At 39.3% G+C, this 19,511-nt stretch overlaps 1 protein-coding gene across 1 annotated transcript in view; it reads right to left on the bottom strand.

The window, feature by feature from the left end:
- Positions 1 to 240: 240 nt before the first annotated feature.
- LOC140908987 (uncharacterized) overlaps positions 241 to 19,511 on the bottom strand; it is a 153,132-nt gene continuing 133,861 nt past the window's right edge. The window contains exons 28-30 of the mRNA XM_073337200.1: positions 17,938 to 17,967; positions 3,913 to 3,951; positions 241 to 2,657 (exon numbers count right to left, since the gene is read on the bottom strand). Coding sequence (XP_073193301.1) covers positions 2,512 to 2,657; positions 3,913 to 3,951; positions 17,938 to 17,967 — 215 coding nt within the window. The 3' untranslated portion in view covers positions 241 to 2,511. The remainder of the gene's footprint in view (positions 2,658 to 3,912; positions 3,952 to 17,937; positions 17,968 to 19,511) is intronic.

Below are 19,511 nucleotides of genomic sequence, written 5' to 3' on the forward strand. Positions count from 1 at the left end.
CGTGTCCGCAGGTTCGGCTGATCGCGGCTCCTAGTGGCCACGGTTCACTGCTCCAGGCCAATGGGAGTTGCTGGAAGCAGTGCGGGCCAAGGGATGTACTGGCCGCCACTTCCAGCAGCTCCCATTGGGCTGGAGCAGCGAACCGCTGCAACTGGGAGCCGCGATCGGCCGAACCTGCGGACGCAGCAGGTAAACAAACCGGCCTGGCCCGCCAGGGGCTTTCCCTGCACAAGTGGTGGAACAAGTTTGGGAACCACTGTGCTAGAGGAACAGGCCCTTAAAAAACATTGTACTTTCCCAAATTAAATCACAATGGGAGAAACAGCCAAGTCATCATGAGCAAAAAGGGAAATTAAGTGTCAAAAAAAGCTAAAAAACCCAACAGCTTGTGACTATATAAAAAATTAAAATGTCATGCTGATCATTTGAATTGGCTAAAGCTATGAATTAAATGAGCTGACCTTCTGAAAGTTATAATCCCTTCATTAAGACAGCCTTAGTAGGAAAATCATAGGACAGCAACCTGTGTAACGACACACTGAAATACACACAATTTGTGGTGAGACACAAAAGGTACACTGAGGGGATGGGGACCCAGGGGGGCGGGGGAGAAGGCCTGCTGAAAAAAATCATGGGAGTTGGCTGTTCATAGTGGAAGGTTCCAAGCTTACAGCTCTGGTTACTGCAGAGTCAGAGCACTCTACACCCACACCCCCAGTGTGACCCCTTCCTGACTGGGAAGAACAACCCCCAGACACAAGATGGGAGTTGAGTTTCTAAACGGCTGCCAAGGACATCTAGTGGGATGGTAGATTTTGAGAGGCAGGTACCTGCATAACACAGCGTGTGCTAAGACCAAGAATTCATTTCACATAGGCCACTGAGCATCAATCAGAAAGTAACAACTTTCAGCCATTACCAATCTGACCCAATGACCTAGAGGTAAAAAACTCCACATCCCATTATAAATTGCCTGAGTCCTTCTGGGACATAGTTATCTGAAACCCATGTAAGTCAATCTTCCTATCGAGATAAGCATCGGTATTATGGTGATGTTATCTTGCACTATACTGAAAAAAAAAAAGCTATATATGGGTTACCAGGTGTGAGTAGATCTATTTCATGAGTTACCAGGTTAAAATTCATGGTATTTCAGATGGTAACTATGAAACTGGGATCACAGCTGCATGTTTCACAGATTAAATTCATAAATATAGTAAGGAAGAAAAATAGCAGCTTGCAAAAATGCATTATTATTTACATTGCTAGACATGTACAGACAATCACAACACTGATTTACAATCAGACACCTTCACATAGGTCAAGTACCAGGGCATCCATTTTCTTTAACAGATAATCCACGCTATCAGAAGAAATAAACAAGATGGTTGAGGACTGGCATGTTTACTTGCAGCACGCATCCTAAAAGTAACTGACAATACAGTGCACTTTGACGGAGGCCCAGCTATTAACTTATAAGGCTTTCCAGCTCATCTAGTAAAATTAACCATAAAGATTTCTTGCACGTGCCCTGTTTTTGCTGATTACTCCAAGATTATATCATGTTGGCATTTTACTTGAAAATTTGATTTTGTTTCACAAGTAGTGTCTGATAATATAGCTTCCTGTCTGACTTTTTCTAACAAATGATTGGCCAGCATGATCTATCTGCAGTCTGTGCTGAATTGATAATGACTTTGTCCAAGAAGAGACAGAGGAAGTAAAAGAATTTCCTTCCCACTCATGAGATCTTCACAGTTTACCTCCTTGCTTCACCTCTCCTTTGCCAGCACCACCTTGGCTCACTTCCCCAGATCTCAAAATGAGAGGGAAAGTGAGGTGTTACGATTTTACATATACATAAGGGAAAAATATAGCAAGTTTTTATTGCTTGCCTTCAACTTAAATGTAAATACTGATCATTAATAGTTTGGATAGTGAACCTTACTATGGTATACTGAGCAGCTTAAAGGTAAGATGTGAGCTTCATTCTTAACTGGTCAATTATACATAAAAATAGTACAAGTCATGGAGCACATTTTTCAGATTTACTGAGGCTTTTTCCATGTCAGAGATCTGATTGAACATTGACAGGATATGACTTCGGATTCCAGGTAATCTTGCAAAAAATATTACTGAAATAAGCCTTGCATTTATATTTTTTGCTCTTTAAAAATTACTACATGGAAAATAGATGTGATGAACAGGTAGGGGAAAAATAAGAAGAGCAGAAGAGGCAGGAAAATGCACATGCACAAACAAACTGCACAATCTGACAAACACTATTTCAACACCACAGCCTTCCCTCAAGAACAGTATTAGTATTGTTTGGATGAACAGTGTTCATCCACCACTGCTTTTCCCTCAGCACCAGAGAGTAAAAAACGCTTCCAGGTGCCTGAGATCTGCTGGATCACATTTCTACAGTACCAAGTACCACTGTAGTTACTGTGGACCTCAGTAGAAGGGATAAAGTGCAAAGTCTCAAAAATACACAGGTCACATGTCTCTCTACTGTCCTGGTGTCTTTGACTTCCGCCCTGAAGTCTTTGCATGACCAGGACTCTTTTCATGGCCGGGAGCTGGAGTAATGGGGAATTGTAATCCATATCCATTGTATCCATCTAGGAAAACACATTGGAAGAAGCGGACTGGAGCTAGGGAAACACAGAAGACAAACAATTTGTTAATATGTACAGTTTCCAGATGGTAAACCTGACTCACCACTGTGTTACTCCAGTTTAATGCTCGTGTAACTCCATTAACTTCAACTGTGTTACAGTGGCATAACATTGGAGTAACATGGTAAGAAATTAGACTCTAAGTCATCAAGAGCAAAAGCTGAATGGGATTTTTAACTAAAGTCAATATGTTCTGAGTGCTTTGAGACCTTTATAGCATAACTGAGAGTGGTCCATATTATATTCAACATTCCCACATAAATCTATTATTTCCCTTAGATATACTCTGTCTAGCTGTCCGAATATTTGTTTCCTGGAATGGCTTCACTGTATGTCTTTAAAGGCCCTTCAACTCAAGCATCCATTTCATGACTCTCTAATTCAGTGACCCATTCTGAACACTCTGAAGAGTTCTATCAAACGTTCATGGTCGGAGATACGCAAATAACTGTTCCAAATGACCAGCCCTATCATTCCTTCAGAACTTTGGCATCATATGTGGAAGTATTTCTTTTCCAGGGTTTTAATACGTAGGGAATTTTTGCTACCCTTGTGCCACTTGAGACTCAGCCTTTTATAGTCATGCTTTTTTTCCATTACCTTCTCAGCTCTTTTAAAGGATCAGAAGAATATGGTCTTCATCTCAAAGTCAAAAGATGAAATACCAAATTTGTCAGGAATGTTGAATTTTGTAACTGCATTTGAATGTTAATTGCACTCTGGAATTAAAGTTTTTCATGGAATGACTATTAGTCAGTTACATGTTTGGGAAAATGAAAGGAGAAATGCTGGCACTAGATAGAAATTAGTTCTCATACAATTGATTTTCTGATGCCTATATCTTATTCTTTCCTGTTCATTCAATATAAGAAAGTTTAGCTCCTCAGTGTAACTGTCTAACATGAAACAGACTGCAGGGCTTCCCCTAATAGAAACTCAGATGCAAAGTCTGTTTATTGACTGCCAAATCCCATCAAATGGAGGAGCACAGCACGGTTTGTCACAAATGCAAGTGTATTCACTCTAGTGATTTTTCCCTCTCTGGTCTTTTTGCCTGATGCACAGGAAGGTTAGTTCTTTATCCAGCTCAATACCACACTTGATAACTGTGCTAGATACATTTGATGCTTTGAAAATGACTGGATTGCCTATCCAACAAAATATCCAGTTGACGCTGATTGTTATAAGGAAAAATAATGTTCAGCAAGGAAGTCACCAATTATAAACTTACCTTTGTCTTTTTTAATGGAAATTATTTCTGCATATTCTTCTAATGGATATAAAAATAAGAAAGTAAGTCAATAGCTGGTTCTTTTTGTTTTACCAAGCAAGGTAATAAGGGTGTCATACACTTGCTAGTTCCAATAAATATTATATTTAAAGTGACAAAGTACCCAACATGCTATAAATACTGAAATTTAAACTCTCTTGCTTTATGCATGTTTCCAGGTGTAAGTATGGTCTACCACAGGGGTAGCCAAATTGTGGCTTGCGAGCCATGTGCAGCTCTTTTACAGTTAAAGTGCAGCTTGGCCCCCTCCCCCATGCCCTCCTCCCCCATTCTCCACCTACCACACTTTGGGGGGTAGCTCAGGACCTCTGCCTTGCAGCAGGGTGGTGGGATAGGGGCTTCTGCCAACAGGAAAGGGGGGTCTCAGGGCTTCAGCAGGAGTGGGACTGAAGCCCTGAGCTCCAGCAGGTGCCTCTCATGGGGCAGAAGCCCCAAACCCCACCAAACGTGCCCCGGCTCTCGAACTTCTGAATATTGTCCTATGTGGCTCAGAGGATCAATACGCTTGGCCCCCTGGTCTATGATAAGAGTCATTTTACACAAAGCTCTTGTAGGAGCAGAGAAAATAATACAACAGAATTTTCTGGTGAAGTTATACTAAAACTGATCATTCTACAATCATCAGCTCTTCCGATTTATATGGTCATTTCACTTAAAAGTCTGATTTACAAGCTATAGTTAGTAGCCACTAAATTACTGGGGGACAGAGGGACACCCCTAGAAGAATTTAGATAATCTGGCCTTTAGGAAGAGGTTAGATAGGATGTGCCTTGGTACTAAACATGAAAAGTAGCAGCTGAAAAAAAGAATGGTAAAGATCTCAAAGTGCTTGGAAGAACTGTCACATATTTAGGATCATTCTGAATCAAATGCATCAGACAGCATGACAATGGCCTAGATTCTGTTATTCCTGAGTTCCTTGTTAAGTTGGTTTCTTCTGTTTAGTTAGCAAGTTTATGCTGTACTCAACCTCAAAATGTTGTATATTTTGACCAGAGGTCAGGTGTTCTGTTATTTATTGTGTTTAAAAAGCTTCAACAAATTTTAGGCTAATCAAGGAACTCCTTGCATGTAAAGGACCAGTTCTTGTTCCTCTAAATCAGGTATGGCTAGCATGCCCTCCTCCCCAGCTGTGCAGAAGATTAGGCGGGTTAAGATCCTTCTTTTGTGACTGTAAAAAAACATACCCAGATTGTGCCTCTGCATGTGGAAGGGAGAGCAGAAGTTTCTGTGCCTGACACTCCCTCCATAAGAAAATCATTGGAGCCAGGGCTCCCTTTCTTTCCCCACATGCCAGACAGACAGCAGAAGTGGCTGGCTATAATAGTAGGAGGAGCATGCTGCCCCCTGTGAAGTGCTACTGCAGACTACCCTCCACCCCACTAATATGAGAAGTTCTCTGGAGGAATTGTGTTTCTGAGTGGTTGGCACAATGCTTTGTGGGGTTTCCCCTTCAGCAGCACACTGCCTCTTGCTCAGAGGGTAAAGTCAAAGCAGGAGTAAATTAAGGAGATTTGGCCCCTAGAAGAAAATACATACATTCCAGTGTGAATACAGTAAGCTAGTTCACACCTTAAAGGAGACTTAGTAGATATTTTTATCAGTGTACAAGGTTTAATAAACCAGGAAGCTATACAACTGAATTAATATACTGCAATATGAGGATATTTCCAGTGGAACTTTTTCCCCCTCCAACATGCCTTTCTGGGGCTGGCCCTTTAAATTTGACCAAGCCAATCAGCAGCAGCCCTAAAATAGTCATTTTGCAAATGACTGCTATCTCTCTTCCTCCTACTTTGCTGGTAAGTATCTGTAGCGATTTCTGTTTTCTTTTCCTTTTCCCATTGTTGAGCAAATAGCACATTTTCTTACTGTTCAATCAATGAAAAATTGAGTTCTCTGCCTTTGCATACAGCGCCATCTTTCACATTTGTTAGGCAAGAAAAGCAAGTGTAAGCAAAGATAAGTGTTAAGCTCAGATTCTCAAAAGTATTTAGATGCTTAACCCTCACTGAATTCAGCTGGAGCTAGGCTTCTAAATACCTTTAAGGACCTGGGCCTTATAGTAGGAACACTACTCCCGAAAACAGGAGTGAGGGAAGTGGTTTTCAGAATGATCCTTTTTGTTGGGTGTATTGTTTTAGTGTTTCCCTTTTTTTCTACACACAATACTATAAGCTACAGAATATCTATTATACTAGAAATGAGATCATGGCAACATTCTACCTTTGTGCCAGGTGCTGCTGTATCCATAATATTGCTACTAAGTCCTAATATCCTGGTGTGCTCTGCTCACAGGAGCAGCGCATCCATTTCCCATTTCTATGTTAGTAGTAAAAAACAACAAAGACTCCTTGTTGTTTTTGTGGATACAGACTAACACGGCTACCCCCTGATACTTGACACTATGTTAGTAGTAATACTCCAGTACATGAGACGGGGTGCTCCATCCACATGTGATATTCTGTTCCTGACCCTCCATGTTAGCGTTTGATTTTTTATTGGTAGTCTTCAGAAATAAACTAAAACTAAACCTACCATTAAGAAAACAAAAGCAATCAACACAGTAAGAAATTAAATGAATATTTGGGGCTAGGTTCACAGAAAGACTTAGGCGTCTAACTGCCACTTTAGGCACCTAAATCCCAGAATCAGACCGCTCTATTTATCAAGAAATCTAGATTGCTCTGTATCAGAGAACCTCCCCTCTTCATTATTTACCACTCCCCCAATTTTTGGGTCATTTACAAACTTTACCAGTGCAGAATTTATGTTTACTAGATTCCCTAGGCACCTTTGTTTCCACCTCCAGGCATGTGCACTGCTACCTTCAGAAGAAGAGCTCTGTGTAAGATCAAAAGCTTGTCTCTCTCACCAACACAAGTTATATATAAATATTACTTCACCCACTTGTCTCTCTAATGTCCTGGGATTGACACAGTGACAACAACACTGCATACTAGATATAAGGTCTCAGTCCTGGATCCTCAAAAGTATCTAGGATCCTAACTCCCATTGGACCAATGGGAATTAGGGGCCTAAATACCGTTAAGGATCTGGGCCATCATGCTAATCCATTGTAATTTTAAATAACACAGATTTAACTCTGTACTTTGATCCGTCGGAGACATACAAAATCTGCAAAATAAAAGATGCCTAGATAGTCCTGCCATGAGAGCAGGGGACTGGACTAGATGTCCTCTTGAGGTCCCTTCCAGTCTGATGATTCCATGAACTTTAATTCTACAGCTCTACCACTGAAGTCCTTACTCAGGTAAGGAATGAGAGCTTTGTCTGTGTAAGGACTACAGGACAGGCACTGTGTAATTACAGTGGAATAAAACAAACTGATTTTTTCTTCGTGGTCTATTCGGTGTTCGGTTGATACCGGAAGAAAAGACAAACTTCCCTAAACTTAAACTGAAGAAATGTTGTAGCATTCATGCAAGGTTCATGCACTTGGCAACATTCAGGGCACACCCGGAGTGTTGTGTAGGAGCAGTGCACACACGGCTCCTCTCAAGGGCATGAACCTTGGAATCTCGCCCAGATGACATGAACCGTGGGAAGCCTCCCAGGACTGGGCTCAAGGCCCGAGAGCAAGGAATGCGGTAGATAGAAATTGGTAAATAAGAATGTTAAACAAAGCCAGTGTATTCCTTTTATCTGTTGGAGAATGTAATGCGCGGCGGAAGAGAAAGAATAAAGGAGAGGGTGGAAAGCTGACAGGAGCAGCCCGTTGGCAGACCAGCCTGCTTCCTTACTTAAAGCTTTGTGCTGTCTTGTATTTGGACCGCAACAAAATGTTTGTTTCTTTGACACAAAAACTAGAACTCTCAAGATCCCTTCCAGCCCTACTTTTCTGTGATTCCAGTCCCATTTCTTTGTGAATAAGAGCACTGCGTGAAAGTGAGAAGCAGGTCATGTAGGAGAAATAGTCTATTAAAGAGAAGTAGTTTTGTTCAGAGGAAATGGTGGTAGGCTTATCAGAAAAAAAAATTAGAGACTGTATGAGGGAAACAATCATTACTAGAGCCCTGACATTTGAACCAAATTATTCCATTATGTGGTTTCCCTAATAATATTAAACAATTCAACAAAGCACAAAAAATCATAGCATTATAGAAATCATAGCATTAGAAGCAACTAATTAGTAAGCAATTAGGAATATGAGGGAAGAAGGGATAATTTCACTGGTTTCTTACTGATCACTTTCCATTTATTATGAATGCAAATACTGTATTTTGATTAAACAATGTAGAAAAATTAATTATGGCATGTTAAAATTAACGGTTCTTCTAAGGTACTGATTTGGCTACCCAGTGCAGGAGGGCTGGGGGAGATTTGCCTCTGTTTTGCTACTTTGCCTCTTTGGGCTCTCTCTAACACCTCAATGAAAATACAGGCTGATCACAGAAAGCACTGTAGGAGGTGGATACCTAAAGGGGTCAGGAATCCTCTTTGAAGAGCATGAACTTCACCACCTGCTTTCTCATATATCTGCCAAAGTGTGTGCACGTACCTATTAAACATAAAGGATGGCTTTATAACTGTCAATTAAATTTGATCTTGAATACCAAAAGCTAAATGTTAAGGGCTCATGCAATAGCAGAAATGTTGTTCCCTTCAGATCAGCATATGGTGGATATTTAGACACTGGCTTCTCAATTTAAAACAAAATGGAATTTTTTAAATAACATTTGACATACGAGTTCACCATTTTCTTCAATAACAAGAGTGTTCTTCTTAGAGCATTCGCCCCTTAGTTCTTATTGCTCAATGATACCATAAAAACAAGCTCAGTCTGCCCTCCAGGAAACAACCAACATGCTTTAATGGGGATGGGGGAACATCATACACATCAGCAGGAAAGGTCAGAAGCTTTCCAAATCAGTTCACCCATCCGCTCTAAAATGACATTTTTCAGCACTGTAATGTTGTATCAGAGACAGCAGCAGAAAAACTATCCCTCATGAGTATATTTCTTCCACATCTCATTTTCTGTCTTGGCTACACAGTAAAAGAAATGCAGGCTGTACCTGAATGCACATCCTGAAAATAAACTGATGCCTTGTAACATATTGTATGACAATTACAGCTGGAACTTTCCCTATATGCTCTCTCTCCATCATCTTGGCAAACACTGTACTATAGTTCACATATCCCACTTAGTAGATGTACTCTAAAGATAATTTAATTTATTTAATTAAAAACTGCTATAAAATTGGTATTTGGGCTGGCCTAGTGATTGAATAGTGGCAATGCTATCACATGGAGTATGAGAGCTCGAATCATATGTTCGTGTTCAGTGACTCTCTCTCTCCTCCAAACCGCATGGGCTGATGCACCGCAACTTGTTTCAGTGTTTGGTACCCACTCTGGTCAATTCCAAGACAACAATAATGGTCTGTAGAGGCAACTAGACTCCCAAGACCCTCTACTCAAGGGAAGGTCACAGTGACATGATAGTTTGAAGGTAGCAATGGAGGAAAAATGGAATGGAACCAAGAGGACAACTACAAGCCTTATTCATCAATATAGGAGGTCAGAGATGAGCAGTGGGGGGGACCCATAAAATTACTATTCACTGAAGCGTTCTCAAATCTTCACAGAACCTCACTATCAGGTGCAGTGTTTTTATGCCTATGACTCCAAGAGTCAGTTACCAAGTCCCACAATTCTGAGCTAGCTCTCTGTTGGACCACATGTAACATAGCAGCATACAGATTGTATTTTAGCTTTCACATCCTGTGTTCTTTTTTGACTTAGCAATGTACACCTATGAAGACCGGGCAACTCTCTGGAGAGCACCATACAGAGAAAATCCACACCCAAAATAAAAATGATAAATAAAAGAGTGAGACAAAGTGGGTGAGGTAATATCTTTTATTGGACCGACTTCTGTGGGTGAAAGAGTTTTAACTTATACAGACACCTGAAGAAGATATGTGTAAACTGAAAACTCTTTCACCCACAGAAGTTGGTCCAATAAAATACATTACCTCACCCCCCTTGTCCCTCTAATATCCTGGGATCCATGCGGCTACATCAACACTGAAAATAAAACAAAATTGTAGGCTAGAAAAGGGTCCAATGGAATACATGTCAAAAGTACAGCGGTGTCCTTCAAGCTATATAAGAAAAGGAAGGAAAGTTTCAAAGCAGGTCACATTTGGAATCTTTACACGTGTGAGGTTTATGCAACAGGGTTTGATTAGCATATGTAAAAAAACCCTTAATGGTTGCTGTATAAATGTTGAGGCTTATAACGATATAAATCTCGAGGCTGGCAACAAACACTGTTCGAAGTCACCACTGAATGAAGGAAGTAATATGACCATTTTTCAAAAAAATAGTCATGGTGGAGACAACCATTTCAATAAAGTTCTCTCAAATATCAAGTTCTGGTAGCAAAAGACACAAGTTTTAGCATTCTTAAACAGTTAAAAGGTTTGCAGTCCTAGCTTACCTAGCAGAGTTTCTAGACTGAGCTGAAGAAATAAGCTTTGGAGTTTGAGTAAGGATGGGACAACAAAATACTAGTAGTACAGTTATCAATAAAATACACCTTGGCCAGGAATTTAAAGGGGACTACCCTTTTTTAATCTACAAAACATGGTGTAAAGCAGATCAATCAGCAAAACCTGAAGGCAGATTTACCAGCGCACACGCACACATTCATATACATGTAACTCCCAGTAATACTGTACTTGAGATTACAAGAAATAAGTGCTTCCAAAGGGGCTGTCAGTTTAATTAGGACAAAGGCAATGTTCGTTGCAAACAGCTGCTTTGTTTAAAGAGCAAAGGAGATGTTCAATGGGATATTAATTCTAACAAAACCAATGGCTGGAGGCTGCAAAAAAACAACTAATTACTCTTTACTAAAGCTGCACTGCAGCAAGTGCTAAGTGGACATCAAAGAAAGTGATATGCGAATCCAGCTCAACCAATAAGATTAAGAGCCACATCCACCAGTGAGATGTAGAAATTCTCTGATATACTGACTGGAAGATTCTAGTTGTAAAGCTGCTTTAGCCAATCATGGTGGGATGACCCTGGTATGGTCCCAGTAGGAAAAAGCTCCTTCATCACTCCCTATTGCTGTTGGCATAGGTAGTGTGGCCACAGGAGAGGGGACATGGACAGGATTTCCCTACGCTGCATCAATCCACAGATGCAGTTTTGGCCTCATGGGGCCCTTAGTAGCTGCTGTAATTTAGAGCAGCCCTCATGCTGCTCTAAATTGGTCCTCAGACCCAGCCTGGTACCTTGTGGCATGAAGATCAGGGAGTCTTAATGGAGGCTTACAGTCCCCTTTCCCCCTGGTTCCCACAGAGTTCACCATGTCCAGATAAAAAGAGGGCTAGGATCTGGCCCAAGATATCTGTCTACCAATCACATCCACAAATTTGGTAATTAAAATCTAAATTCTACCACAGGTGCCTCTAGTTGATGGAGGTAGCAAAACTGAAGGGTTGGTTTGAGAATGCTTTCATAATGTATTCATAACTATTGTAATTTAAAAATATATAATAGTTATTTATAATTAATACTGTATTATGAACCGTAGAAAGCAATTTGAACAGAGAGCAAATACATTTTTTACATCTGCAGATCTTATGTCCCCACAGAGAGGGGAATCTCTAACTGATTAGCAGCCATAATGCTGAACATCACATGTGGTATCTAAAATGTCATGCTGTGGACTAAAAGATTCTAAAGCTTGCTAACTCACTCTGGAACCATTTCATATGAAGGTTTAACTCAGAGGATGTATGGTTTGCATGTGTAGAGAAATGCACTATATTCCATCCTTCAATCTCTTATAATCAGCCACACAGCTACCATGTGTGTGTGTGTGTGTGTGCATGAACCAAAAGTGCAACACTCCCTCCAAACTAATTAAACACTTCTTCCTGTTAGATAATAAACCATGCAAGACATAATAACGTAACACCTAACTGATGAAAACAGACACCGTTCAACAAAGCATACCAATGATCAGAGAACACAGTCTGAAACTGAGTGCTACAGTATGATTGCCAACATCAAACTTGCAAAAAGCTTCTTCAAGAGTGACAACACATGGCCATCAGACATGTTTCATTTGTGAAACGGAAGAATAAACTAGATAAATCATTCCCAGAATTATTTCCCCACAGAACAAAAGTAAATTTAGGTCCCAAGCCAAAGCCCTTGGGAGTCAGTGGGAGTTTTTCCATTAACTGTAGCAGTCTTGCAGTGCTGTTGATTTCATTAGTATTTGTTCCTCACAAGAAGCGCTATAGTGATTTGATAGAGCAAGCTGTGCTCTGATCATGTACTTTAGACATGTTGATGTGACAGGTCTGTGCACGCTGATTCCTATGGCCAGCATGATCAGCTAATGTTTTATATTAACATCGTATTTTCTGAAAAGCGGTTAGATACTGAATGATTAAATATTTATTTTTTTGCAACATGAAAATCAAACAGTAAATATCCCATCAAGGTGACAGTAATAGATATCAACTAAATGGAAGTTAATACCAGATATATTGTTGGCCAATGTAAAACAAAACCTTACACTTTTAACTTTCTAATGCAGGTGAATTACTCCTCCCACAATAACACCATTTCTCTTTGAAGGTATAGGTAAATTTAAGAAACAGTGCTGGAATTATGCCAGGGATAAGACCTGGTACTTTCAAAGAGGACCCTCAGTCCTTCTTATAAGGAAAGGTGAGACTGAATTAAAATGGCCTCCCCACCCTGGGTTCTCACTGTAGAATTCCAACAATAGGAATACTGGGAAAAGTACTGTAAAGTCTAATTTAAATAATTTAAAAATATTCTACACTATCTCCAATGGTGTTTGTGGTCATTACTGGAGCAGAGTTGGACCCATTGGGTTGCATGGTGTAACTGAAATGGCTCTAATGGGTTCAACTTCCACTAATAGGAACTTTGGAAACATAAGATCAGTCTTGCTTCACTGGGTCTAGGTAATTTCTTATGAACATGTAGAGACACAAGATCTATGATAAGAAATTTTTTGGATTGTCATTCTGACCTCCAAACAAGTTATGTTATTAGAAGAGATGGAATAAAACACTGGAACAGTTACATTTCAGGGGTGGCAGACGGATTGTTCTCATGGACATTCACCTGAAGTGAAGATAAGTAATCTCTGACATTAGTTTATGTGCCTAGAAATCTTTTGGAGGAGAACAACATTTTATACACAGTGTCTCTTCCAGAAGATGCATCATAGCAACGTCACAATGGATACATACATACATACTTTTCTTTCCCTCTATTTACCAATGTGATTTAAGAAGATTAATCAGCCAAACAAAGGGGTAAGAACCAACTGTGTAATAAAGAACATGAAGACACTTGTTATTGTTGTTTGCTTTTGTAGCAGAATCATTCAACTCTAGAGATATTTTTAAATAGTTACTTTGATTTTTATCTTCTGATCTGCCACAAATTCTGCATATTTATTAAATACATATAGCCAATCAGTTTTGTTTCTGAGAAATGTTTTTTGACCTAGTTATAAAGGGGGGAAATTAATTCACTGTCCAATAGGCATAAACAACACAACTATTTAAATTCTTTCTGCAAAGTTAGGCAAATCAGAATCTCATTACTGGATCTAAAACTGCATGTTAAATAATTCCATTCAGATTCTCTGTGCAGCATTAAATCTGTGACTTGCATACAATGTTTGGTTATAAAACTGATCAGTTTATCCCTAGAGTTATAGTAAATGTGGTGAGACATTCATTTTTATACTTAACATTATAAGTAATGCTTAGTAACATCACTAGTATGAATAAGTCATTGAAAACAACCTTTGTCCCCTACTCAACTTTACTTTTTCTCATGCTGTGCCATATGTTTGAAAAACCTTCTCCTTCCAAATGACCTCTCTTTCTCCTCCTTCAGATCTCTATCCATGGGCCTGATTTTCCATTGCATTCACTCTCATCCACTAGCATTTTCTACCCATTTCACATTCATTTTGCAGTGGTGTAAATGACTACACAAGATTCAGGACTACGGATTATCAGGCCGTATGCGTTTAACACAGGCTTCCATTGCTGATAAACATCAACTGCTTGCTAGGGTTACCATATGTCTGTATTTTCCCAGACATGTCTGGCTTTTTGGTTCTTAAATTGCTGCCCGGGAGAAATTTTTAGATATCTAAAAATGCCCGGGATTTTGTCATTATTATTTTTCCCCAAAGAAGTTTTGACCATTCAAGAAAGAGAGTGAATGTTGATCATTCGAGAAAAAAAGTGAATGTTGATCACTCGAGAGAGTGCCCACTTTCCCCCCCTAGCTCCCAGTGCTTGCGTCGCAGAACAGCTGTTCCGCGCGGCTGGGAGAGAGGATGGGGAACGTGGTGCACTCAGGAGGCGGGGCTGGGGCGGGGATTTGGGGAAGGGGTTAGAATGGGGGCGGGGAAGGGGTGGAGTTGGGGCAATGCTGGGGGTGGGGGGGCATGAGCAAATCCCCCCCCTTCTGTGGAGTGTGCTCTTTGTTGAATGTTCAAATATGATAACCCTACTGCCTGCTCCCCTCCTTATGATTTATCTTTAATTAAACACTGTGGAGCAGGATCCAACCATGTGCTTTGTAAAGCACATTCACAGCAGTATTATGTAAGTATTGCAAAATAAAATGAATAAACTAATAATTAAAGGAAGTAACTAATATGTACTTTCATGACTGGAGGATTGAACAAGTAAGGTGTAAGAGCTGGTACAGAATAGCAGACTCTGAGATCCTGTAGAGGAGTACAGTAAGTCTTCTGTTGACTCACCCTAGGCTATGCTAAAACCCTATGTTAAAATTCTAAGTGGTCACTACTGAGTTGTGCTGGCAGACTGGTTCAATTAACTCCAACCATGATATAAAGCAGGGTGGGAGGACCTTTTTGGGATAGAAGGAACTATGGAGCTGGGAGAGAGAAGATCCTTTAGAGAACCCTAGGAACAATCAAATTGTGGTTGATACTGTGTTATTGCTTTTGTTTTACCAATAGATCCAAGTGAAAATTTTTATTTGATTTTTTAAAATTTGTTTTTGGCTGAAAAATGTTGATTAGGTTGACAGAAACATTTAGTGAATTTGTCAATTTCAATTAATTGTTTTGGGTAAAACGAAAAAGGGGGAAAAACTTCCGAAATATCAGACTGAATTATTTGGACATTATCAAAATGAAATATTTCAATTTTTCTTGCTAGAATCACAAGGGGATTCAGGAGCTATTAACAAGACAGTGGAAGATGAGGACTTTCTGCCCAGTAGCTCCATTGTAAGAGCACTCACCTGGGATGTAGGAGACCCAGGTTTGAATCCCTACCCTATATCAGTGACTTGAAGTCAGGCTGCCTCTACCCCAGATGAGTGCCCTAACCACAAGACACTTGGCTATTCTACAGTGAGTCTCAATGAATCTCTCCTGTTGAATCAAAATACTTGAATAGTCATTGGGCTAGAGAGAAAGAGTGGGAATGACTCATAATTATTGCATGCCCTCCGGAAGGGGAACACCTGTGTTTCATCTTGGCTTCAATTACTGTTTAAAGATTTATGCAAAGTGTAACAGCATTAGCACAAGAGTTTGAGAGCACCTTACCTTAGAATACTCAATAGCCTAGTGGTTAGAGCGCACACCTGGAAATGGGGAGACATGAGTTCAAGACCCCGCTTCCAAAAGGGGGATTCAAACTTGGGCCTCATTGCAGTTGGAGTTAATTACACTATAACAGGGTTCAAAAAAGAACTAGATACATTCAAGGAAGATAGGTCCATCAATGGCTATTAGCCAGGATGGGCAGCGATGGGGCAGAAGCTGGGAATGGGCGACAGGGGATGGATCACTTGATTACCTGTTCTGTTCATTCCCTCTGGGGCACCTGGCATTGGGCACTGTTCGAAGACAGGATACTGGGCTAGATGGACCTTTGGTATGATCCAGTATGTCCTTTCTTATGTTTTTACACCAATCTGCCTGCACAACTCTGCAGTGACCACCCTGAAGTTTAACATAGGGGTTTAGCACAGTCTAGGGTGAGTCAACAGAAGAGCTCTGCATTTATATACAGGCACATAGAGTATGTCTACAGTGCAACTGAAAACCTGTGGCTGGCTGGCTGATTTGGGCTCGCAGGGCTCAGGCTAAGGGTCTATTTAATTGTAGTGTAGATGTTTGGGCTCAGGTTGGAGTGGGTTTTTAATTGCAGTGTAGACATACACTTAGAGTCTGCTATTCCATAATAGCTCTTAACCTGGACATCTCAGGTGAGTGCCCTAATCATTGGGCTATTTGGTATAATAAGGGCTCTTCAGTTTTGTGACTCTAGCCTTTCATTTCCTTTGCTTTTATTTAAAAAGGTCAAAATACCCAACACAGAACATTTCATTTCAGGTTGAACAAAGCATTTAGTTCATCCTGAAACATTTTTTCCCCAACTTTTTTCAGTTCACCAAAATGTTGAAAAGAACTCAGTTTCAGTTGAAATCAAAACAATCCTCCCCACCCCACCCCCTAGCTTTTTGGAACTGATTTTTGTTGTTGTTGTTCACTGGCAGTTATTTGCACAGCTCTAGTTACCAATAAAGCCAACCCCCAGAAAGGGGGTTAGTTTGGACAAGAACTCAGTATGCGTGTGCACTTGTAAAGGATCCAGCAGGGATCCAGCCCGTGCCAGCATTCGCTGTATTTGTACTAAACTTGCAGTCTTCACAGGGATTTACATGTTTCAAAAGGGTAGAACAAGTCTCATGTATTGAGATATTAAGTGTGTATCTTATAATAGACTATGATGGTACTACAGAGACAGGCCATTGATTTCCTTATAATTAAACCAGGCATTGACCTTTTGTTTTTAATCTTTCGTATGTGTGTTCATTTTGAGTCTAATCCAAAACTCACTGAAGTGGGAGACTTTCTAGTGGCTTCAATGCGCTTTGAATCTGGCCCTAAATCTTTCATTTTATCTACATACATATCTCACAGAGATTGTTAGTTTCTCAAGATGGTTTCATAGAGGATAACCTCAGAAAAATGGAACTACTAACACAAAGTTACTGGTATTCACAGGTCAGATGAAGTACTAAATATTAAAACAGTCAGTCAAAGATTCAGTCAGATATGTTATATGGGCAGTACAGATCTTAAGTATAAAACCACAATGTACCTCAGAGTATGAGCTCATTCCATTACTTTTTAGGAAATGGTGTGAACTCTCAAGATCCAAGAAGTGAAAAATAATGTTAGTGATTTAATTATGAATTTTGGTGAAAAAAGAAACAGGGGAATCTTTAATATACGTTTTTTTGAATTTATCATTTCTCTGAGTCTCAACTGTTACTGATAGTGTTCTTTTTAGTTATCCTCATTTCCTTTTTTGAGAAGGTCATGTTTTTTCTCCTCAATATTTTTTGTTAAGCTTCAATGAACTATAATCGAGTTGCAGTCAAGTTACCAAATTCAGAAGTTTGATCTCAACAACTGATTTTTTTTAAATAAAAAAGGGGTGGAGCTTTGAGAAGAAGCTACTGCCAGGATACTAAATCCATCACAAATTTGCAATATACAAACAGTCTGACATACAATAGGTAAGATGTAACACTGGATTTTCAGTAGGTGAGCTATCACAGTTGAGAGCTATTTATACTGGTGTTTGTCCCTCTCTCAGCTAGTTTAAGTTTTCTTTTGTGGCAGTTGCCTCGTCTGTTGTAGAAAAGTTCAATCTTAAATTTAATAAAGTATGTAACACCTTCCCCCCACCCGCCAATCCTCTAAAGGTTTCAGGGGAGGGGAAAAAAGACACATTCCTTGTCAGTGTGTCAGAATAAATAACTTTTGAAAAATCTCATATGCTCCAGCATTGACAAGTATATGTCACCTGAACATCAAAGATGGTCTCACAAATGGCTATAACACTAAATAGAACTTACTTGCTGTTTTTGCAGCTTTAGAAATCTTCTCTGCAAGGGAAAAATACATGACATGTAGACACTAAATGCAAGACAATAAAATAACTTAATAGTAACTGTCAATCTCTACATGTTAATACAGACTCGAAAAACCTCAGCAATCCCAGCAGATGAATTCATTATAAGTGGTGATTACTATGTGCCCTTGAATATCTTCTGGTGATAATGTGATTGGATCAACCCTTTTTATACAGGAAAACATCTGAGAAATTACTGCAATCTACCACAGTAGGAGCAAAGGATAAATTATTTGAAAAATGCTTCCTTCAATAGAGATGGTAGTATAATTTGTTTGTATAAAGGATTTTTCTATCATGCTTAGTGATAATTTAAGTTTTCTCTGAGATTCCACCTCGACTGGGCAGCAAGCATAAATTTCTTTGACATGAGGACTTTAAGACCTCCCAAAATTGTAAAACAAAGATACAAGACTTGTTATTCTACTCCTGAAATGAAGGCTGCTTGTGAAGCTACCTTTCTATTGCTAAATATATTTGTTTTACCTAGAAAAGAATCACTCTTCCCATTAGTCTGAACATTGAAAAAATGTATGTTATATGTAGCTATTATCAGAGTTCATGGTCTCACTGTTGTAATCTCACCCTCCATTTCTCCCTCACTGTATTGTTGCATTATTTGTAAATAATTAGAGTAAAATAATTATAATATAACAATGACCTATACAGTTGTTTAGCTTTTCAAACTCAATTGTAAATGTTAACACCTACAGGACAGTCTTATAAAATAAATGAAATAGTCCCAGTGACAAACTGGGACCTGCAGAGTTCTGAGTTTTCAGTAGTATTTGACTCTAGGTGTGTGTCTAAACTTCCCTGCTTGTGCCTATTTCTGTATAGATTGAGCAAAAACTACAGAGCCAAATATTCCTGAACTTTATGGAAGATCATCTTTGACATTTAGACAGGCCCATATCTACTGATATAATTTTTTTAAAATAATTGGTGTGCAGGTTTACTAAGGAATATGTTATTGTCTACTGCGAGTATCAATATTGCTTTTGCTTAGCAGGGTTCTGCTTAAATCCTTGTATATATGAATGTTCTAAAATTCAAGATATATACGGATTTTAAAATTGCTTATTGCTCTTTATCTGATTGCATTATAATATCAAGAAACAGATGACAGATTCAAATCCAATTCTAAGAACATGAAACTACTCTATTTAAGCTTTAGAGGCCAACAGAAGATTTCTTATTAAATTTTTTACATTATCCCAGAATGCTTAAATACTTTTCAGCTTTGATTATTCCAGTACAAAGTACTAGTATTTAATACACTGGGCTTAATGTATGAGCCTTAACTGGAAATACATAGGAAGCAGAACTGAAGCTCAAACTCATTATACGATCTTAGATTTGGTCTCAGATTTTAAATTCTTAGAGTTCAGCTAATACTGAAATACAAAACTGACAAGTGTTTGACTATAATTCACTTTGATGTTATTTATAAAACCTTTATTTGTTGTCTGCAAATACACCAACAAACATTTTTGTTCACAAAAACAGTGGAAAGAG

The sequence above is a fragment of the Lepidochelys kempii genome, chromosome 3 (genome assembly GCF_965140265.1).
Source record: "Lepidochelys kempii isolate rLepKem1 chromosome 3, rLepKem1.hap2, whole genome shotgun sequence".
Lineage (NCBI taxonomy): Eukaryota > Metazoa > Chordata > Testudines > Cheloniidae > Lepidochelys > Lepidochelys kempii.